This window comes from Xenopus tropicalis, chromosome 6 (assembly GCF_000004195.4).
Source record: "Xenopus tropicalis strain Nigerian chromosome 6, UCB_Xtro_10.0, whole genome shotgun sequence".
In the NCBI taxonomy this organism is placed as follows: Eukaryota; Metazoa; Chordata; class Amphibia; order Anura; family Pipidae; genus Xenopus; species Xenopus tropicalis.
The window spans coordinates 128,063,656-128,087,847 of NC_030682.2; the positions used below are offsets into that span (position 1 = coordinate 128,063,656).

The 24,192-nt window shown below is 42.7% G+C and overlaps 1 protein-coding gene across 1 annotated transcript; it reads right to left on the bottom strand.

Annotated features, from left to right (window-relative positions):
* Positions 1–17,759: 17,759 nt before the first annotated feature.
* Positions 17,760–21,891, bottom strand: frat1 (frequently rearranged in advanced T-cell lymphomas 1). Its single transcript, XM_004915143.4, has one exon. It carries the CDS (start codon positions 21,603–21,605, stop codon positions 21,108–21,110), a length of 498 nt encoding a protein of 165 aa, XP_004915200.1. The 5' UTR covers positions 21,606–21,891; the 3' UTR covers positions 17,760–21,107.
* Positions 21,892–24,192: the final 2,301 nt, after the last annotated feature.

Here is a 24,192-nt window from a genome sequence, read left to right on the forward strand (position 1 = left end):
CTGCCTAAAGTCACAGTCACCCTTCCATAATAAGTTCACTGCAACGTGGATAAAGGTGGTGTAATAACTCCCTTCTGTTTTTCTGCTTATCCCTAAGGACCTTCTATGTAGAAAAGGGATGTACATCAGAATAGATAAATGAGTTTTTGTGGCAACTGCCTGGAATACACAACAGGGCCCCTTTGTTACATTTGCTTCACTATCCATAGACTATTATGGAACAATCATCCCAGCAATTGGTAGCAGCAGTTTTTTCCTGGAAAGTTATGGTGATACCACAATAACCTCCTCCATGCCAGTCACATCAGGACCCACACTTTATCTGTCTGCCTCAAATTTATATACTTGCCCCTAGTGTCACGGTTTATGTCAGGGAAATTATCACACAAAAAACACCTTTTGGTGTCCCATTATTGACATACACAGTAGCAGGCCTCTCCAACATATGGCCTTTTGGCTGCTTTTGAACTACAACAGCAGAAGTTTGGGTAACACAATATGAAGGCTCATATAGAACACAAATAGAAGCACAAAGCGCTACAATAGATGCAAAATGAAAGGTAATTGTGCACATAAATGCTCCTAGCAACTTGTGTACAGCATCAATGCATCTGTCCAGCCTGCTCTGATGAATTACACATCCCCCCATTAATGCAAGGGAACCCTGGAATTACCGCCAGGATGTTATTTCTGGGTTTCACTAGTTAGTTGTGTTAGTAGCTTCTACTGACTTCCTTAGATATATTATCTCTTGTGATCATGGGCAAGTCATTAACGGAGCACAAAAAAGGAAGGAGGCTGGACTGAGATTCAAAATAGGTCCTGGCATTTTAAGTACACTGAGACCCAATAATAGTGACTGTCTATTGCATTTTGCAGCAGCTCCTCTGGCAGATTTTCTGATTTTCAGATAGGGCCTGGACAGAGGCACAAAGATTTCTCTTTGTGGGCTAACTAGAGCCCTATCCCACACACAAACTTTTGTGGAGAACCTTTTTTGTGCTATAGAGGCTTTGCGACGCTTTTAGGCTGTGGGGAGCACGTTAAATGTGTTACAGTGAGCACAAGAAAGTATTATATCAAGTGATTATTACAGCCTGAAACAAAACCATAAACGCTATAGACTAGGGACTCATGGAATATTATGGTTGTTACCTGTTCACTTTTAAAACAGGCTGCCTGTCAGAACAATAACAAAACTCTTGGACACCTTAGAATGCACCATTCCCAATCACTTCATTTGCTGCCTGATCCTTGGACTCTTAGCTCCATTGCTTCAACCACTAGAACTTTGCATCATCAGTTCCACCCTTTTAAGCCATTTGTCTCACCCCTTGAAGTCATCTCCTGGTTTTACCTATGAAGCAAGGTGGAAACTTTATAGAAGGTAACTGTGCTCTAGGCTCCCAATGGCAACTTACCTGACCTTGTTTTTCAGGGACCCAGGAATGAGGGGCTCAATACAGTTGGACTTGTATCCCTTTTATGTCTGTGTGATGCATAAATAATACCAGTAGTATTCATGTCACCTAAAACAGACCTAAAAGCATAAAAATCATCAATTTGGAGACCATTTGTATAATTTGCTATATTCCACCCTCCTCGTGTCTGCACCTCTTTAGGCTTCAGCCACAGGTCAATGTATGTAGCAGCTCCGAAACTGAACTTGCTGAGGGACATGTGACAGCTGGAATAAACCCTGAGCTAAATTAATCCAGGCCAATACGCTAAGGCAGCTCACACTTGTTATACGTCCTTCTGTGCAGAATGTTCTCTCAGCACATCTGCTCAGTCTTTAGGATAGGCTCTCTCTGAGCAATGTCAGTGGAACACAGGAATAAAGGGCTTTGACCAAAGAAGTGCACTGAATTCTTCTTCTGTTAAAAGGTTTTCAGTGGTTTTAAAGTTATTTGTTATTAAATGTAACTGCTATTGAAAACATTATCTGTTTGACCCTTTCTGTTCTCTGCACTGCTGTTTCTCACTCCTAAAACAACAAAGCAGAAGCCAGTGCATAACCAGACAAGAAAGGTAAAAACAAACGCTATTTATAATTGCAATTACATTACAAATAGCCTTTAAACCACTGCAAATGTTAATGGAACTTACTTATAATTATGTTTTCTTTCAGTATACAAATAAACAGTTTTTGGTTGGAGATTCCCTTTATAGCATCCCAAAATGCTAGGTCTGGCAGGTCTGTCCATATAGAGATCCAGATATGGCCCTCAAAATAATTTTTATAGTTACTAAGGTCTCCATTGATTTTGTTATATGAGGTGCTTATTTTAATATACTGTATATGTTTCCCTTGGCATGACAGCATGACTATCTACAAATAAGGTGTTGCATTGTGCTTGTTTATGGGGATTATGGGGATTGTAGCAGTGCTGGTGGCACTGTACCAGGGACCCCTCCAGCTGTTGTTCAACTACAACTTTACTCCCATATTCCCCTGCCAACAACCAAGTTTAACAAGTATAACAAGCTTGACATTCATGATGTGTATGACATCTGTATATAATGTGTTTTTTTATCTACATTCTACCATCCCCAAGGAGCCCCAGTAATGCTGTGAGCCAAGGATAAATGTTCTCTGCTTTGATAGGCTGGTCCTGAGCCCCATCACTAACATTTTGTAACAATAAGCCACATATCACCTAGTAACAGGGCAGTGAGAAATATGAAGAAGAAATGACAGAGGTTTAATAGACTCACAATCACATTCAGAGATGGGACTTATAAAATCTGCGCAGATCGTAAATCACAGCCAGTCCATTAACTCTGCCTAGAGACAGCAGCACATCACTACCAGCTACAGTATTCCAGCTGTCATTCCAGGACAAGGACAGGGATAGAACCCCTATGGCTGCCAAGTGCAGAATTCATGACTGGGCAATATTATATTTCCATATGAGCGCTGTACAAAGCCCCAGTGATGCATGGGATGTAACTACACATAGCAATACAGGCTCCGGGAATTAGAACCATATCCCTCTTGCATGTTAACCACTTATCTTCCAGGCTGTTTATTGTTCTTCTCATTTTCATAATAAACTCAAATGAAAGATTATTAATTGCACAAGGTGTAAACTGTACAAGACAAAGAATTGTCATAAATGTAAACTTGCCATCATAAATTTCCCTGCCTTACAGTATTTTTACTCCATGGTTGCTTTGATGTGGATGGCCTGCTGACCAGTAGAAAGGCTCCAAGCAAGGTCCAGAAAGCATTACTTTGACAAAATGTCATAAAAGTCCTAAAACTGGAAGTTTTAACTACAAATAGAGTATTTTGTATGACCTGCTGAAAGTTGTGTATGGTTTATTAATTAAAAAATTCCCCTTCATGCATTGTAAATCACATAGGCTGTTTAGACTTAGCATGTGGCTGCAATAACACTGGAATTCTGCAGAAAAGCTTTGCATTGTGGTTAAAAAACATGGCAAAAATTGCACTTGGCACATTGTGCTGTATTTTTCAATGACACGTAACATCTTAATATTTACCCAATGGGCTAAAATAGATGATTCAAAGCAACACTTGAAAATCAAATGTGAAGAAAGCTCAACACTTCCCCTTCCAAATAAACAGTGCAGTCATTCTCATACATCACTTAAATAAGTTGTCTGCCGGCACCGTGCAAAAGAAAGTGAGTCAATGAATATATCAAAGCAACAACTTTATTATTAATCATCACACAATACATATAAAAATGTTATTATGATTTACAGTTAGGATTTTCGTCACAGTGTCAGCAATATATCAAATCAGACTAACAAATACACTGAAAAGAATGCAACTAATGATACATGCCATTGTTTGAACAATTTTATTAGGGAAGACGACAGTACTACACCTATGGGCTGAAGAGAGACACAGGCATATGAACTCAAATGAACCTAAGTTTAGAGCCTTTGGCTCCCAATAGGATTGAGGCAAATGCATATTGTTGCATACTGATTTACTAAAATAGGTGCTATATTGCAGCAGTTCAGCTGTTCATAGCAATCAACTGCTGTGGCAGAATTTAGTACCTATGTTAGATGGGAAGCCCTAGTATGGGTGGCACGGACAAAGCCCTTAACTCCTCTGCTCCTCACTACATTTCTTCACTGGTCTCCCTGCATGTTCCTGGTCGTCTCCTCCGCTCCTCTCACAGCCTCCGTCTTTTTAAACCATCCACACCCACTGCGCTCTCTCGTCTTAAACCTTTCTATCTCGCTGCCCCTTAGCTCTGGAACTCTATCCCTGAATCCCTCCGTAGGGAACACTCACCTACTCTCTTTAAGAAAAAGCTCAGCAATTACCTTCTGGAGCACTAAAACTCTATTTTGCCTAGTCCTGCGCTTAAGGGTAAATGCCCATACCTGGTGCACTCTTACCTTCCAATTTGTGCCTGTTATCCAGCCACTTAGATTGTAAGCTCTACAGGGCATGGACCTCCTTCCTACTGTGTCTCATACCACATGGCACTAATTCCCTGTGCATTTATATATATTTATTGTATTTATTTATTATAACACTTGTCCTCCCTGTGTGTAATTTTGTAAGATTGTACAGCGCTGCATACCCTTTATAAATAAAGTTATACATACATACATGATAAGGGAGCACAGCCAGCTCTCATAAATGTAATGGAATTGATGCATAGCAGGGATGCCAATTAGTTAGGGAAGGTGAGGTCTCTTCATGATATGCCTACCTAAGGTGGGCAATATTGTTCTGATCTAAACATTAAGCCCTGGGACCAAACATTTGGATCACAACGACGGGAATACAGTTGCCCGGGTGAGGTCTGCATCGACGAGCTGTTGGTCTAAAGTGGCCACATTGGAAGCTTAAACATGTAGCATCACCTTTAGTTATTTAATACTAAAATCATTGGCCTGCAGCCATATGCTGCCATTTCCTACTGAGGCCTCATAATATATTAGAGCCATTGTTCTGTGTTTCAAACCTAAACAGGACTTTTCTAGTGATTAGGGATTAATGGTTAACTTCCCAGTTATGCTAAGTAACTGAATTATCAGTATTTGCTAGATGTAAAAGCTAAGATAACATAATACATGTGGCTGTTTTCAGCAACAACATATTTTTCTGATATTTGTATGAACCTAATGACCTTGCTCAGTGCCCTTCCTACACGAAAGCATCCTGAGCAAATCAGGAAGTGTGATATGGCGATTCCTACTACCAATTCCTCTTATATATATATATCCTTTATGGCTGTGGTAGCACCATGTACTGGGGCTGGTTTCCATCAGCAGGGACTAGACTGAAGCTTGTGTAGCCATCATTAAGATGAGGGTTAATACCATACCAATAACTATATCAACTTTATCCCAATTATTGGCACATGTATGGTGCCCCGCCAATGCACCACCTTTACATGAACGATCACAACAATAGAAGGAGCTATACCATGTGTCCAACTCCCCACTGGCCAGCTGGGTTGAGAGCATATCTGGTTCAGCTCGGGTATGACCATCATAAGTTTATCTTTCAGAAGCACAATGATTCCACAATCACAAGGCAAAAGTAACACTGGAACAACTCAAAAACAAAAAACTGAATGCCAGCAGCATAACTACTTTGCACAAAATTTTTTGGATGGGCCCAGCGATCAAGCAAACTCTAGCAGCCCCCTTCCCCTGCCTGCTCCATCACGGCCCTGTGCCACATCCCCGTGTTGCTTTCCTGCTAGCTGCTCACTCTCCTATCTAAAAGCTGGCAGAGAGCAGGCATTTACAAGCAATGATAGAGAAAGCAGGTCTGTTTCCTATATCGTTACGCCACTGGTTAATGTGCTACAATGGCCCAGTCACAGCTATTGTCTCAGTCGGACTGATAATTTGTGGCATTATTTTTAAATTGAGGTGTTATGTAATAAAAGGCACTAAGTTTGCCCAGGAGCAGTAACCCATAGCAACAAATCAGCAGGTAACATTTACTGGTCACGTGTTTTAAAACATAACTCTTATTGGTTGCTATGGATCTCTGCTGCTGGGCAAACTTAGTGCCTTTTATTACATATGGGGGTTTCAGCATTATTTGCTCAGCCAAAAGTGGTTATACCAACTTTTGACTAGGGTGGGGGGAGGGGGTGATACTTATGCAAGCAACAAGCATCCACATTTCTGTTCAAATATCTCTAAAGTTGCAATAAAAATCTTTTAAACCTTCAAAGTATTGTGTAAATCAAATGGTAGAAATCCTAGTTAAATCCAGTTTACTCCTAGGAGAAAAGGCACCCGTATAAAGGCAAGACACACATATAACAAGTATATCTAATGACGTTTTCACCCATAAGATGGCTCAAGGAACAAGATGACATCTGGTGAATCAGGAGAGGAAATTTCACTATGAGAACAGTAACGGAGAGTCAGATTATGACTATAGTCTATATCAAGGGAAATTTAACCAGTTAGATTCACAAAGAGGTTGGATGCCTTTTTAACTATAAAGGGTGTTGTATGTAGAATGACTAAACAGTGTTTTGTAATGGCCATTTTGGGGTAATGAAGACTAGTGATGTGCAGGCATATACCACCACCAGCAGTGGGCCAAGCTTCCTGTACAGCTCCTCCTCACTGATTACACCATGGCTTATGCCCCCCAGTTATGTAACTACCATTAACTTTCTGATGTTACCAAAGAGGGCTAGGTAGACGAGGGTCTAAAAATTTTTTAATGAGTTAAGTCCAGATAAGGCGCATTTCTGGAAAGGGCGGGTTTGGGTCAATGAATACATATTTGCTTCCATCCCCTTTACCCACCCTGGGATCAGCTTGTACATGATATAAAGAAAATAATTAATCCTTTTTGGAGGCAAAACAATCCTATTGGATTTAATTAATGTTTAAATGATGTTTTATTTGAATTAAGGTATAGAGATTTTTTTACGGAAAGACTCCTTATCTGGGAAACTCCAGGTCTCATACCTGTATATGTAAATATGCTGAATATGCTGGAATCAGCACATATCTGAAACACAATAAAATCTTTGCCTGTCTGAACTGTTCCATAATAGGGCTGGATTTAAGAGATCCCTGATCAGGTACAGGGTGAGGTTGTGTTGACTTACTCACTTGTCCTTAATTGTCCTTAAAGGGTAAAGCTAGTTCTGTTTTATTTGTTTCCTCTTGTGCAGTCTGCCAGCTGACAGCAAGAGATTCAATGTACTATCATTACAAATGCACAGAAAACAGGATTTTGTGTCCAACACAAACAGAGTGAGCAAATGCTTGCACAAACAGGGTCTAATAAAAATGTGTTGCACGTGTTCTGTCTGCTCTCCCATTGGCTGCTTATTGAAGACAAATGTATAACCTTCCCTGTATGCAATGAAAAATGGCCACTTTTAGGCAAAAGATGATTTATTAACTAAAAAAGCAGAGCATTCTTGTTCCAGTGCAGGGAGTGGAAAGAGCAACCTCCAAATAACCTTGAAGCTCCAGCACACTGAGAGCATGCTAATTTGCTCTGCTCATTGCCAGAACCAGGCACTGAAACTGCTTTCTAATGAACTGCTGAGCATGGTTTAGCGAGCATGTTTGGCCAGAGGATACAGGCTTTGTGTAGCCGCATCAACGACGCATGCAATGGTGCATTTACTGGAAACACTTCTCCAAAACTCTTATTGCTTCTAAATTAGAACCTTCATTAATATACATAACTCATTAGCAGCAGATGGCACAAACAAGCTCAAGCGGTTCACCACTTGTTGGGATATGTAATGAGGGGAACATATAAAAGCCACCAGCCTGTCCTTTTGTCAGGGAAATATTTTAGGATTCATGGTATGACAGTATATAATGAAGAATTTTGCACAGGGTTAAAAACACTAAATTGCCAGTTTGTTTATATTCCTACTATTCCTTGTCTTTGAGTCCTTTGTGGATCATTATTGAAGGAAAGAAGGGCAAAAACAAAATGGCAGCTTGAAGGTGTCAAGAAAGCCATTGCAGCTGTTGCCAGTGGTATCTTTAGGGTTAGGTAGGTAGAAGGTGGAATGGTAGGAGTACCATACAAAGATGGCACCAGTAACTCCTTATATCAATGTTATCTGAACTGTGGCTCCATGTCCGGACTGGGATTCAAAATAGACCCTGGTATTTCCAGGGCCAAAGTACACAGAGGCCTAATCAGCTTTCCGCCAGAACAAAAAATAGCCACTGCCTATGGCATCTTACAGCAGCCCTCTGGCATTTGTCAGAATCTACAGATTGCGAGTCTGGGCCTATTGCCATACACTCACTGATAGTATCATACAAAACTAGGTTCGTGTATGGTGGATCGACAAGACGATTGATATCACAAAAGCTTCCGGTATCGGGCGGGTCAAAAGATTTTCTGTTTAGAATCTGCGATTCACCCCTTAACATCAATGGAGGGTATGAATGATTGACATATTTAGTGCGTGTATGGCGGCTGAACGAGACGGCCGATATCGAAAAGGCTGCGGTTGAAGGCGCCGAGCAAAATCTACGTTTAGAGCAGGTGTAGGTAGAATTTCTATTGTTTCTACCTCCATATCTGACGATTCAGCCCTGAACGTCAGTGGAGGGTGGGAACGATCTTTCCTGCGAGCAATGGTCACACAAAAGATTGTTATTGCTATGTGTATGGCCACCTTATGTATTTCTATGTACATATTCCAGCTTCAGCTGCTGGAAGTGTTGGCTGTTGGTGGATGCTGAACAGATCTAATTATAGACCTCCATAGTCTACTATGCTCAAGGCCCCACTACAAATAAAGATGCTCCGGCTGCTGCCTGTATGACAATGCAGTGTGCCATAGACTTTAAAGGCTACATTAGCTTTTTTACGGCTACAAATAGACACTGCTGAACATTTACTGATAATTGTCTCTATGTGTATTTTAGCAGAGGCAGTTCCCAGTATTGTCTATGGCAGGGTATTTTCTGGATTTAAGTAGCCATGACAAGTAGCTGCTACTAAGTAGCTCTGTGTCTTCCCCCTAATAGGTGTCATGACTGACCCATGGTAATTACCTTCACGCACCTCTGTGATAAATATGAGTGACTTGCCTTCTGGTGATATTAATAGAAGCAGTCAGATCAGAGTTGCTAACAGATGGAGACCTGCCACTTGTCACTTCATAAATCAGTCACCAGTGCCCACAAGGGTCAATGCAGGCTTTGTGACTCACACATATTGATAAATGTCCCCTACGTGAGTGTTTGTTTGTTTAGCTGGGTGGCTAAAAGTAACTATTGCTCTTTGTTAAGTGATATAGGGACAGGGTTGGACTGGGCCGTGGGACACCGGGAAAAATCCACTGAATCCACTATTTTTGGATCTGGCTGAACCACGAATCCTTTGTGAAACATTCAGCTGAATATCAAACCAAATCCCCATTTGCAGTATATATGCAAATTAGGCCACAGAGGAGTCAAAGAAAAATATTCAACTTCCATGTTTAAAAGTGATGTGATTTTAAGGATTCGGCCAGGCACATGGATTCGGCTGGATCTGAATCCTGCTGAAGAAGACAGAAGCTTGGCCCAATCCCGAACCAATAAAAACTTACAGTATCTAGTAGAATTAAGTCTAAAACAACTGGACTTTTCTGAGTTTTTCTTGAAAACGTTTCACCACTCATCCGAGTGGCTTCTTCAGTTCAAATGACTGGTAGGGAATTCCCCGGTAGTTTAACAACAGTTCACACTTCCAGTCATGTACTTTGAAGGATTAACACCTTCATCAATGAGAATCTTGGTACCATTGTGATTGGATCATACCTTCTTACACCTGTCAGTTTCAGCTAACACCTAACTGAACAAGTTCAATGGAACCATTGTGATTGTGACTCTACTACCATCAAGAGTTTAAATACTGGGGAATTCCCTACCAGTCATTTGAACTGAAGAAGCCACTCGGATGAGTGGTGAAACGTTTTCAAGAAAAACTCAGAAAAGTCCAGTTGTTTTAGACTTAATTCTACTAGATACTGTATATCATGACCTGGATGAATGAGAATCTTCATAGACAATAAAAACTTACCTTTAAAAAAAAAAAAGTACTGGTGGCCAGGGGTAGCATTGGTGGCCAGTGGGACTTACCATTAAAGTTCGTTCGGGACTTCTTCCTTCTGCGACTCCCCCAGCATTGAGCTTAAATTGGCCCATTCGTTTTTTTAAAAATGGGTAAAGATCCTCTAGTTTAACATCTACCAGCATATGGGCAGCCTTGGTCTTTTGTGCTGATTATCAAATTAGAATTTGGCCCTTGCCATTTGGTGGAAATAAACTTTGGTGTCTTTGTTGCATTTTGAACAAACCATTTTTAAGAAAGCAAGAAACTTTCTTCCAGAGCACCTGAAAACCAACCCCAGCAACTTGCAACTACCTGCAATGCCTCCTGTATTTTTAAGAAAGCAAGAAACTTGCTTCCAAACAGGGCCGGAACTAGGGGTAGGCAGAAGAGGCAGCTGCCTAGGGCGCAACGATTGAGGGGCGCCAGGCCTACCCCTAGTGCTACTTTGTCATTGCCTCCACGGCTTGTCATTAGCGGCGGAGGCAATGAGCGATCTAATCGCACCACCCCCCTGCACCTCCTCCTGTGCTTTGGCGCGCATGCGCCGATCGGAGGGGCGGGGAGGTGGGCGGAGTTGGCCGACCGGGTTGCCTAGGGCGCCCGGTCGGCTTGGCCCGCCCCTGCTTCCAAAGCACCCAAAAACCAATGCCAGCATCTTGCAACTGCCTGCAATACCTCCTGTATGGCTCAGTCAGGTACACAAAACTACCCCTGTGCTATTACCCTAAAAAAGCACCGGCCATCTTTTCCCATGTAGCAGGCCAGTAGGCTGACAATCTACTTGTACCAGAATTATAATATCATACACGGCAGTCTGTGCAGCTCATAGAGAGGCAAGGGGCCATAAATATTTAATGGGGTTTCTGATCTGGCCCGTGGGTCTACAGTTGGACAGCCCTGCCCTAAAGCATGCGTGCATTGGTGGGATAGAGACAGGGCCGGAATTAGAAATAGGAGGCACGTGCCTAGGGTGCAAGATAGTGGGGGCAGTGGGCACAGGGCCAGATTTGTTAACACGTCGCCCTGAGTCTGCCCCCATTCTCTGCCCCCGTGTGCATGCGTGTGTGTGTGTGTTCATTCAACTCACACACGGAGCAGTTGGGAGGGGACACGCTGAAGTTTTCTGTCCCCATTGCTCCGTATAAGAGCAAAGATTCAGTGCGGCTTGGGTGGCATGCCGCCCTAAGTTTATACTGCCCTAGGACCGGCCTTTGTGGCCTCTCCACAAATCCAAGGAAAGGAGAAGAACGTGTAGGTGCGGGGTGCACTTTCCTTGAGTGCCCTCAATCCTAGGACCAGCACTGGATAGGGTAATCAGACTGTAAGCTCCAAACTACAGGCACTAATTGTATTTTTTAGCAATTGTAATAAAATATAGATTACTACACAAATGTTCTCCTCGTGTCTGCATGGGTTTCCTCCAGGTGCTCGGGATTCCTCCCATACTACAAAAGCATACAGGCAAGTTTCATATAAAACTGACCCTAGTGTGTGTAAATGCGATAGGAACTTTAGACTGTAAGCTCCATTGGGGCAGGGACTGATGGGAATGATGTACAATCTCTGTAAAGCGCCACGAAATGTGTTGGTGCTGTATAAATATAGTTTTATAATTATATTATTGCTTAGTATTGTCACTAAGGCAAAATGACATCACAGTTTGGATGTGTGTGAAGATTATGTCATCTAATCCAGATGGTCGGACCAAAGTTGCAAAGATAAGATAACAGTATTTGAAGTAATTTTTCTTATCCAGCTACACTGGCTGGTTACGGAATGAAGCTGCCATCAGTACCAGCCGTCTACTACAGCAGTACTCCTTGCCTCTATATTGCATCAGCCCACAGGCACCGTCCCTTATCATAGCAATCACAAGACAGCTACCGAGTCAGACCCTTCCCAAGCTATTACACCATACCTGTGTTTGTTTTTTACCACATTCCGCTCACTTGTTACATTGTATTGTGTGATTCATAAAAGCAAATGCTTAGGTTAAAATTCCTAATGAGCAGCTGGTGTTCTTATACGGTCAAGGGATTAATTATTCTCCAGAGCATTTCATTAAGTTGATGGCAGCAACTGCAGAGAATTACCTTGAAAGGGCATAACCGTTTTTTTTCTTTCACTAATTATTTGTATTATTTAGTAAAGTAGACAATTTCACAAAAATTTGGAAAAAGTTACTGGCGCTTATTTATGAACACTGGACAAATTTGCACCTGGTCAGTAACAAACAGCAACCAATTAAATGTTTACTTTCATTGTACCACCCGCAGCTAGCTAAAAAATGCTGATCACTGACGGAAATTTGCTCAGTAGTTCTGCTATGCTTTATGGCATAGTAGTAGTCTAGTGGTCAATCCTCTTGGTGTCAGTGTGTGATCCTTATTGTAAAAACAAACAGTTGTGCAAAGCCAAACAGGGCCACTCCTGCCAGGCGGCAGCAAGGGGTGGCAAAATCTCTGGTAACTTTAAGAGCCAAAGCTTCCTTTCTTAAAATGAACATTCAGGCGGTAGCAGCCCAAAAATCGCCACTGTAGCCAAATCATAGTGAGTTGAATGAGCAGAGAGGCTTGCCACTTGGCTGGTAAAAGTGATGCTTCTTATTAACAGGTCAAACAGAAGAGTATACAGTATATTAAGCCCAGTATTTTTTTTCTAAAAAAAGGTGGCAACCACATGAGCAGATAGTGGGACTCCCAAAGGAAATGAAGGTCTGAACTGCAGACTGTAAAGGGGTCAGAGCTTGTTGGGAAGTGGGGTAGGTTTGAGCAGATTGTGGGCATTTTTTTGGTTGTAATGGGACAAGGCTGCGTGTAAAATTTAGTTACCCATATTTTATATTTTATTGGGTGACCCATTCTACTCTATTGACAGGGCCCACCACTAAGGGAAGCATTTTTTTGGTTGTAATGGGGCAAGGCTAGGTGTGGAATTTAGTTGCCCATTTTTTTTATTTTATTGGGGGACCCTTTCTACTCTATTGACAGGGCCCACCACTAAGGGAAGCCCAGATAGGTGGTTATAGTGTAGTAATAATTGGTGGGTCCTGGGTGGAGACAGCCCTATGATTTTTGATGGTGGCCCTGACCAATAACCTCCCAGATCAGCAGGTGGAAGACAATGACAGATTTAGACACATCTAGGTGTTATATTTGCACTAGGGTTTTATCTTTTTATTCTAGTATGATGTATAGAAAGACAGAAAAGAAAAAGAAGAAAGAAAAAAAAATAGCAGTTATTCTTACTTACCTATTCATTCCTTATCTTCCTGTTAAGACCCCCTCCTATAAGGCATCCTTAAGGGCTGTGACACACAGGGAGATTAGTCACCACGCGACAAATCTTCCTTGTCCCGGGCAACTTATCTCCGCTAGTATGTAAATCGCCGGTAGGATTGCATTCGCAGCGGCATGATTTGCCGAAGTCGCCGAAGTTTCTTCTCAAGGTAACTTCAGTGACTTTGGCAAATCACGCCGCCGCATATGCCATCCCACCAGCGATTTACATTCTAGCCGGTGGGATGGCATTTCGGGGAAATTAGTCGCCCGCGACAAGGAAGATTTGGCACGCGGCAACTAATCTCCTCATGTATCACAGCCCTAATAGAGCAGAATGCACTGCCTTCAGCATGCTGTGATGATGTTTACAAGGGATCCTAGGAAAATGCATTGCAAAAAAAAGCCATTGCTTGTGCAATGCTCACCTATATCTATATTGCGCTACAGTGACTGCAGATTATCATCAGACTCTGGACACGCTGACTATTTCCCTTCCTGATTATCAGTACACACTCAGGCAACAGGATTAGCAACAGGAACCCCCTCCTTCCAGAGCAACCTGAAATTGCAGCACTTCCCAGGGGAGTAGACCATGTGGCTGCTAGGAGGCGCAGGAGCTATAGGGGGCCCAGTGTTCAGTGTGGCACTGACATAACATGTTTCAATAAATGTTTATAAAAAAACAAGTTGAGGGGCCCTAAAATGATTGTGATGTGAGGTCAAGTTAAATCTTTTTGCCTCCTTCCCACTGTGTCTCATACCACATGGCACTTATATATATATATATATACATATATGTATTTATTGTATTTATTTATTATATCACTCGTCCTCCCTGTGTGTAATTTTGTATTCTGTAAGACTGTACAGCGCTGCGTACCCTTGTGGCGCTTTATAAATAAATTTATACATACATACATACATACATACATTCAAGCTTGTACTGTCCAGCATGCTCCATACCAGTGCACATCCATTAAATAAAGGTTCATTCATGCTTGGGAGTTTTGTTGTGGGTTGGGAGTGGGTTTTGGTTTACAGAACAGCCTGCCCAGTCTCCTATATCTCCTTTAAGTGCTCAGACTTCTCCAGGGACAGTTGCAGGGGCAGCTTAGTAATGGATTTCTCCTGGGTGACCTTAGCCAGATATTTCTTTGGAAAAATGTATAAAATGCATTATTACATTATTATATTGTGAATTAATTGCCTGAAATCTTACAAATCATACTAAATGCTGTACTTCCAACCTTTGAGCCTTGTGCTATAGTTAAACTGCAGATCCCACATCCCCCTGACCATAGGTGGGAGTTGTAATGTATTGCCCCTGATGGATTGTTTAGGTTTTTGAGTTTAGATCAACATATGTTAACCCTGCTTCATCTAAATAAACATTTTTTTTTATTATAAAAAATATTATTTTTTAGTAGTATGTGTCATTGCGGTATCCTTAATAGAAAATTGCCATTTTAAATACTTAACGACATCCCCTGGGGTCATCAGGCAAAAGAGCCAGGACTAGGGGTAGGCAGATCAGGTACCTTCCTAGCGCCCCTCCCGCTGTTGCGCCCTAGTCAGGTGCCTCTTCTGCCTACCCCTAGCTCCGGCCCTGACACTGCACACAAACAAGCCAAGGCACATATACACGCTAGGCCACATCAGCCAATTAATGGAGAGAGTTCTGCCTTTTGCTCCCACACTACTTCCTGTTACAGTTAGAGCTGCATTATTTCCTGTCAGCTGATCTCTGAGGGGGCACACAGCCCATCACTAAATGGTCGCTCAAGGGAAAGGATGTAAAAGGGCAATATTTACTGATATATATATTCCAGTTTGACGAGATTCTTTAATATCTGTTGGTTAAGCATTTATGCTAGGAGTATAGTTTTCCTTTTAAGGCAGGGAGTCAGGCAAGCACTGACTGACCATGATTGTCACCCAGCAATCACAACATGTGAATCCTGTAGGGAACAGAATTGTAACTGACGTCACATGTTGTTGACAAACCAGCCCTGGTGACACTACCCTTGGGATATCTCTTTGCTCCAGTGGTGTAAACAATAGAGTACAGGTCTCAGAGAGAGAAGATCATTAATCTTGCTGTAACTGAGTCATACTCTCTGATATAACCGCTCTGTAACCAAGCATCACCGTGCTTTGTTTTGGAAGCACATTCATAATACATCTGGTCATAACTAAGGATTAATGCAAGAGCAAGCAACAGCCTGTGACTTTTGGAGACATTTGTCATAGGGTCATGACATAGAGTCATCGCCTGACTCAACAGGATGTTTTCTCCATGTTTGTGTCTGAAATTTTGCATGGATGCACCCAGCAGGTACAAGGCCCCAAAGTGAAAAGAGCATGTACTTGTGGATGTCTAATTAAAGGAACCTGATAATGCAATGCATTTTGCCGCCCAGTTCTGAACACCCACAAGTAAAGCTGCTGAGAGTGGTGGCATATAGGGGGCAGCTACCCTGGGGGGGGGGGGGGGCTGCACTGATGGCAACAGTTAATCATTTTTTTTTTTACTGCAGGCTGGCACAGTATTCATCAGTGTGTAGAATAGTAACACATTTCCATGGTGCAGAACCAGGTACCTACTTCATAAATACATATAGGTTCCCCTAGGTTATCCAGTTTCTTCTCTTCCTTAGATTGTAAGGTCCACTGACACAGGGGCTGAGGTGGATAATAGGATAATAAACAATAAAGAGCTATGTAAAGAAGGATAAATGTAATGAATAATATATTGTTTAGTAAAAAGTGTAGATTTCCCCTTATAATTAGCAAGTGTAAGCTCTTCACAGAAAACTTGTTAGAAGCAAAAGCACCAGCAGTTTGCACTCATTCCCTCCCCCCCTTCCGAGAGAAGCCCAGATGTTTTGCTTCTATGTTGGTGTATGGATTGGAGGACGTGACACTAGGCACAGGCCAACCCTGTGTTTGTTACAACAATAACAGCCTGCGGGTGTCCAGTTACCATTAACGGCACTCCAATGTTTATCCTTCTCCAGGCTCAAAAATAGCTACTGTTCAAGCCTTTCCAGGCAAGAGCAGAAACACAGAAATATTGTGTAATGTTGTGTAGAACTGCAAGCTTCTCTTCTCTCTGTACTGTATGACTAGTAACAGTATAACCAGAGTAATCTACCCCCTATTGTAAAATATAAGGATATTAGAAGTCATTCCATGGCCATAAAAAAGCATGACAGTAATTGTTATATTTTAATATATTGTAGGAAGATTATTTTTCATAATACACGTTACAGTGTGCAATGTGACACAAATTACATCCCTAAGCAATGTTTGTAAGGATATTTTTTATAGGATATTCATGGTCCTTGTGTATTATAATACTATAATCTTACAATGGTGATGTCACAACTTAGCAATATATAATCAGTTTTAATGTAACAATATGTTTTGAAACAGTTACCTAAGGCTGGCCCCTGTTCACCTGCTCCTTTAACTAATCCCCCTTTCCCAACCACTTCAAAGTCATGAAGTGGTTGGGATGAACAAAGCATATAAAACTAGAGAATAAAACACTCAGTTGAGGTTAAAAAACACTCCTATCATCCTAAATCAGATAGAACTGATCCCTCTTGAACATAACTACAGAATGATCTCACATAAATCTCTTTTTAAAAAATACAGTAGTGCCTCCCTGGTCAAAGATTCCATGGGGCCCCATGCAGACCTACTGGAATAAGCCTGCAGGAAATGTTGTGTACTCCTCACCTTACTGGATGTTCCAGCCTTCCAAATCATTGTCCTAATCAGATATTGTTTAGGGGTGACATTATACCCACATCAAGAATGGCAGGCCAGCTTAAATCAGTACAAATGGCTCTCCACATGGTTGTACAATCAGATAATTAACCCTTCTAGCAAAGAAGAATAAATCAAGGTCAGAATGCAGACTTACCAGTTTAGGCTTTAAAAATATATATCTCTTGTAAGCATGGCATCCCTTTCATTGCCCTTAAATATTCTGTAACATTCCAGGTAAGAGGCTACAATGGTAACAAAATCCCTTTATTACATATTTGGATGACAGCTGCACTGCACCTTCTACTGAAATCTATGGAGATTTAGTACTATAATGGGAAATATGCAGAGGAGGAATATGCTGTGCATGCAACAATTATGCATTCAGATGCACAATGATAATAAATAGGAATTCAAATATTAAGTGCTTTAGAGAAAGGGCAAATAATCCATGATCTGTACAAGACTGCATGTAACAGACACCATTTGTGTTCAACGTGTTGGCAGATTAACACATACCGTTTATTTTTGGGGTTTTGTTTTAATCCTACCCTGGGAACATATTTCAGGCACATTAAACCCCATCTCTAACCAATTCCTACTAACTGAATTATAACAAATACACACAAAAAACAGCCAAGTTATAAGAAATCATGTTTATTTTTATTCATAAATCCTGAGACTCCAGGAACGCAATCAACAACACTTCGTTACGAAGGGTACACTTTCCAACGGTGCCAAATCAGTCAGAATTTGGCCATTGGTTCGAGCTTGTTTGTTAGCTTACACGAACAAATTCTCAAAAAAAAAAGGGACAGAGGTTTCAAATGAGAGCCCCTCTGCTAAAGATGAGGTTGGAGACTGACTGTAAAAAGAGTCACTGTGTCAAATCAACCCACGATGCAGTAAGAAACAAAGCAACAATATCAGTCAGCATCACTCCATATTCACATTTTAGCCTTCCATATAGCATAGCAGGCAAAGAAATAAGGTCTCTCTGGGTTTACATATACAGAAACAATAGTAAGGGGGCTGGTTAACTTTTCTCCTTACTGTTGTAGTAGAATGTACATGAGGCATGGGGTTAATGTTTGTGTTTTCATGATGTAAATTTTAGTTTCCATCATTTGTGTCTCATTTCACAGCTTCAGCTACCATTTAACTACATGTGAACCTTAAACAAGCATCAAAAGCTCAAATCAAAATATTCTCTGGCCAATGTGGCTACCATTTAAGATTTAAAAAAATGCTTATTCAATTGGTGGCCCAGTGATGGGGTTGTAATGGCCCAGACACTGTTAAATATAAATAATGGCATTAACTAAATGCAACTGCCACACTGAGACTCTTAAATAACATCAGCATACATATGTACAGTAAAACTAGAAGTCTGATGCTGATTTACAAAAAGGTTGACCTTGCAGGTTATGTTGAGCTACAACTTGTAACACCAACCAACAGCAGAAGGCTGTAAGAAGGTGTTGGGAGTTGTAGTGCAACATCTGCAGAGCAATATGCCCCCCCCCCGTAAACTCATAGGGGGCATAGCAACAGTATATGACATACAGTTTCAGACCTAACTTGTTTAATTTAAGGTTATATAGCAGATATAAAAAAGGAGTCTTGGCTGATGGATATGCTGCCCTTTAGTGTTTGCGTACAAGGAGGTTGTGCATGTTTAGATGCTTGAGTGGAAGAGTGAGGCAGTGCAGTGCTTAATGGCAGCATCAGGCCTAACTATGAGACAAGGTTATACACACATTCTGGAATAATCTGCATTTCTGTGACTCGTCAAAATAGGACATTTATAACAGTCTACACTTTGTTTTTTGTAACTGACCAACACATGAAAAACAGCACACAGCACCAGTTTGTAACACCACGTGACCCAGAAGCCCAGCACACACATAGATGCATAGGCATGTAATCCAAAAGGAAACTACCCAGATTAGCAAATCAGTTCATAGTGAGGGATATCCAACATACAAACAGGAAAATATAAAAGGTTTTTTTGTTTGTTTTTTTAAATACAGGAGGAGGGGCTATTCTGGCAGCAAAACCTTTGTGCCAAGTTTCACATTTGTTTGGAATATAAAAAAAAACAAAATTATCATCCTAGGCTGTGCCACCGATCTGGCAGGAGTGACCTTGAAGAAGTAGTGCCAATAAACACTCCCAGATAATGAGAGGAAGAGAGAACTATGAGCACAAGCCAGTCTTCCCCTTGAACATTGTAAACAAGAAGCAGAGAACAATTACATAACACCAAATAAGGGAAAACATGTGCTCCCTGCTCAGACTACTCCTGCAGCCATTCCACAACAGGTTTATTTGGGGCAGAAGCACGTGCCAGGCCGCTGAATTGTTGCAATGCACCCAGTCTGAACCAAACATAGGAAACTGCAACACGAGGCTTGTCAGCAAAGTTTATCATTATAGTCCAAAAGTACAACCAAAATAAAAATAAAATGTTTGCCCAATGCCAGAACTAGTAGCACCAGATATTTTCTTGGCCAGCTCAATTTCGCAATAATTCAAGGAGAATTGTATGAAATAGTTCAAGTAACCTGTAAACATGACCAAAATAGTTATCAAAAAAAAGGGGACAAATTCTGTGTGAGCGGCCCACTGTAGAACTGGATATAGCAAAATGTATTCAAGGTTGTTAGCAGTTGATGTGGTTGTGGTAATTGGCAGTAGCTGATCCTTGATCACTTGTCCCTGAGGTCTCACAGCCTTTGTTTAAACAACATTTACAAACCTACAAAATAGGAGCAGGGTTAGGAATAGTAAGCAAACCATGGATGGGGGTGGGGTCTAAATTGGTGCTCATAGTAGGTCTTGTGTATATGATGTAGGAGGAGAGCTAGACCTATTTCCATTCTGTGACTAGGGAACACATTATTTGTTACATTTAGGAAATGGCTTGGTTGTAAAAAGCACTGGATCAAGCTGGCACCCTAGAATCTGATGCAGTTAGGTGGTGCCAGCAAGAATGAAACAGTCAGAGATGCCAAATAAACAGTTATGAGACCTTTTGATATCAGGAGCTGGTTATTTTGCACTCCTGGTCATGGAACACCATTTACCCCCCCCCCCCCCCGGCATTCGCAGAATTATTTCATTATGATGAATGCAGTTGTCAGTCAGAGGTGAGGTGCACATATCTGCCACTAGGGAGAAAAACAAAGGTGCAGTTCTTATAAAGTGTCATAGGCTGATAGCAAGACCCGTCGGAGCCCCCCTGCAATATCAGCATGCCAGTCTCTATGCAGTCGATATTAGGAGTCTGCCACCCATCTGCTCCACCAAGTAGGATCCAGCACTAGGGAGAACAGGAATGACTGCAATCCATGGCAGGAACAAAAGAGCCATCATGAGATATTTGGGAGCCGGTATTGTTTATTTGCTTTGGAACCAAGTAGATTTGGGCACAGTCCCCGTCTGCTGTCTAGGTAAAGGGCAGATTTGCTTATTGTCCCCATCTTCTGAGTCCGTGAAGGGCAGATATTCATATAGACATGAACTGCGGTGTCCATGGAAAGCAGATATACTGCATACTGTGCCCATTAGCTGTGATAGGGAACCTACTGACCAATTCTCATTTGCTGTGTGGGCAAGACATGGCCTGTACCGATCTGTAAGACAGTCCATATTTTCGATGCAAAGAAGGGCAGTTGTGCACATATTCCGAAATGCAGATGAAGAGCAGATCTGAGCCCAGTTCATATTGCCCATACAGGTAGGGGGCAGTTATGTGTGCACAGTCCATATTCCCCCTACAAAGAGTCCATCTAAGCAAAGCCCACAATCCCCATACAAATATGGGGCAGATCTGAGCACATTGGCTCTGCAGGTGTAGGGGCAGATCTGAGCACATTGGCTCTGCAGGTGTAGGGGCAGATCTGAGCACATTGGCTCTGCAGGTGTAGGGGCAGATTGGCTCTGCAGGTGTAGGGGCACATCTGCTCTTGGTGCCATTGCTGCGGTCACTGCACGGTTGCCTGAGTGGGCTCGGACGCTTTGCATGGCCCCGGTGGGTCAGGGCTCTCCCCGGCCATATGAAGCCGCCTGACCGCCTCTTTGATGAGGTTTCCTGAGAGCAGCAGCTCCTGGAGCAGTTCGTGCGGATCTTCCTCCTCCGTCCCCGCATGCTTCCTGCAGCTACACCGGCCCCATCCCCTTCCGCACAGCCGCTTGTTAGCCCCGGTGCCCTGCTGCCGGGGAGAGTGGTGCTGGGCAAGGCGGCCGGCTCCCCTCGGGGTACACACAGGGTACGGCGTGCTCCTGCCCCTCACACAAGAGCAAGAGGGGGCCGCCCGGGCCACCGGCTTAAGCGCCCCATAAGCCATGCTGCAGGAGGTCGGGGCTCGCTGGGCATTGAGCTGCAGAGCTTCCCCTATCCGGGCTACCAGGGTGTCCACCTCCCCGGAGCCTACGGTGACGGACTGCTCAAGCAGCAGGAAGCTCTCCTTGCGGCACGGCATGGCAGGCAGGCGGGCGGAGTAGGAGCTCAGCTCTGCACCGCCAGCCGGGGAACAAGCTCACACCGGCCTGCCTGGGTTTGTAAACAATGGATGACGTAGCCTGCCGCTTGGCCGCTACCACTTACCCTCTGCAGGGGAGATCATTTCATAACTAAGCGCTAAGGTAGTCGCTGTCTGCCTCGGTTTAACGATGCAAATCCTAAATCTGTATTCATTAAAATAACAGGCGTCCGTTCAATGCCTTGGTTTTGCTAGTTCCATAGGGTGTGAAAAATACAACTGGGCAAGACCACCGCTGGCACCCCCTCTTTTTGTCTTCTCCACACTTGCCCCGCCCATTTTTTTTCAAAAGAAATCCTGCCTCGTACGTTAATTACGTCACCGTGTTTTGATGTGTGTGTGTGTCAGCTCGCCCGGTGTGTCAGGCTGCTTTTGTTTACTAGTTAGCAGACTGAGCATTCTGGGAGTTGTGTTGCGCGAATGAAACAGTGTGGCAGCCTGCTGGGCTTGTAGGTCTCTGTCATTAAATAAAATGGCGCAACAGAGATGCGGTGCCTCAGCAAAGCTGTGAGACATGCCTTGGAAGTGGACTTACAGCTTATTTGTTGGAGGACAGAACCTCAAATTGGGTCCCAGCGCTGTTTAGTGTGGGGTTTCTTAATACTTAATAAAAGGACATATTTTTATGCAAAAGATAATAGTAATATGAAATTATCCCCATGGAATGGTTACATCTATCTGTATTTGTAAAATCCTGAGTAGGAAGTTTCAGGTAAAGAAAAAAACCCACATCATTATACTGCACTGGGATGTTCAGTGCTGTGTGCCAGACATGTGGCGCGGGGTCAGGATACGTGGAGTTCCACTAGGAACATCTGCCTTCCAGACACGTGGCGGGAGCCAGGGCACATGGTGGGGTCAAAGCACTGAGGGGTTTGGAAGGTGCAGTTCAACAACAACCAAATACATTCTTGCTATAAGTGGTCTGTGAAATACTGATTGCCCTGGAGGTCTTGCCTTGCATCAGCCGTTACAGAACACTATCACTATTCTAAGTGATAGCATGATAAGCTACATGCAGGACGTGGTTAGGGATCAATTATCATGGGTCGCAGGGGCAAGCTTCTCCGCCCTCACTGACAGCAAGCACATGGCAAGTGTGTTCCCACTGATTTTGCTTGACACGCAAATGAATTTATGATGCAATTGAGCTGTGCTAAACACACATCCACTGTGGTCTCGTTACAGGAAAAGCATGTACAGGCCCAATATAATAATATTTCTAGTCCAGCGATAGCCCTTACTCCAGCCTCTTCTCACACTGTGAAAATCTGAAATCAGGTGGCACAAAAGTCTTTTTCTTGCTTTGGAATTAAACCTTGTCATTAATGTAATATTGTCACATCAAACAGAGTGTAAGCGCTTCTGTGCAGGTACTTGAGTAATTATTTCTTAGTACTACTAGGACAGTAATCTCTAGCCAGTGGCTCAGGTACAACATGTTGCTCACCAACCCCTTGGATGTTGCTCCCAGTGGCTTTAGAGTAGGTGCTCATATTTAATTTTCTGGTTTGGAGGCAAATGTTGATTGCATACAAACCAGTGTAAAGCCAAACAGAGACTTCTATGGCTCCCAGTCCACAGAGGGGCTACCAATTAGTCGATTATAGCTCTTATTTGCACCCCCAGGAACTTTTTTTATGCTTGTGTTGCTCCCCAACACTTTTTCCATTTAACCGTGGCTCACGGGTATAAAAGATTGGGGAACCCTGTACTAGGATTTTAGGCCTTATTTATCATTCCTGGCCAAGGTAAAGCAGACCTGTTTTATGCACTTTGCACCTTGCCCCTAACTTATGCCCTACTCACGCGTTTTGGTGTCAAAATCTGCTCCTTGTGTCTGCACTCAGGCTAACACTGCAGTCTCAGGGTGCAGGAAAAACAGAGAGCAAACCAGATCAAAGGGTCTGTCTCTAGGCCTGTGCTTCTATGCAGGCCAAAGCAACTGCAGTGTGCGGCTGCAGATTTAGGGGCGAAGACAGACGGGATTATTAGTTGCAGCAATTCCACAACTTGTACCACATGGTCAGGGCGACGTATATTTTACATGGGGGTTAGTTGCTGCGACTGGGGTTTTCTTTTAAGTTGTGGCGACTAATCACCCAGTCTGTTTCTTCCCTTAGTGAAGAAATAGGGTACGCTGTGGGTGCAGAGATAAATGAGATTATTGTAGTGATGCAGTGATAAGATAGAGAAGCTCGAAAATGAGTAGATAAGTCTAGTTGGATGATGCGAAGACAAGGGACAGCAGCTTCAGAAAGGAAATACAGAAGTTGAAGGCTACAGAGGAAAGTGATGGAAATTAAACTGTACAGGGTGAGTAGCTGGAAGGATAATGGAGAAGTTGATGCAGACATAATGGATCATAGGAGACTTAACCACACAGGGCTGATTCTCGACCTGCATTTATCCGCAGGCTGAGAATCAGCCCCTGTGCTGCGATCAGCTTTTGGATGTGCCTGCATCCAGAATAACTGCCTTGGCCCAGGTAAAGGCACATGCTGTGAATTTCAGTGCTAGAATGCAG

What these genes read in the sequence shown, in the direction of transcription:
- frat1 (XM_004915143.4), bottom strand. Translation starts at nt 21,605, where the DNA reads ATGCCGTGCCGCAAGGAGAGCTTCCTGCTGCTTGAGCAGTCCGTCACC.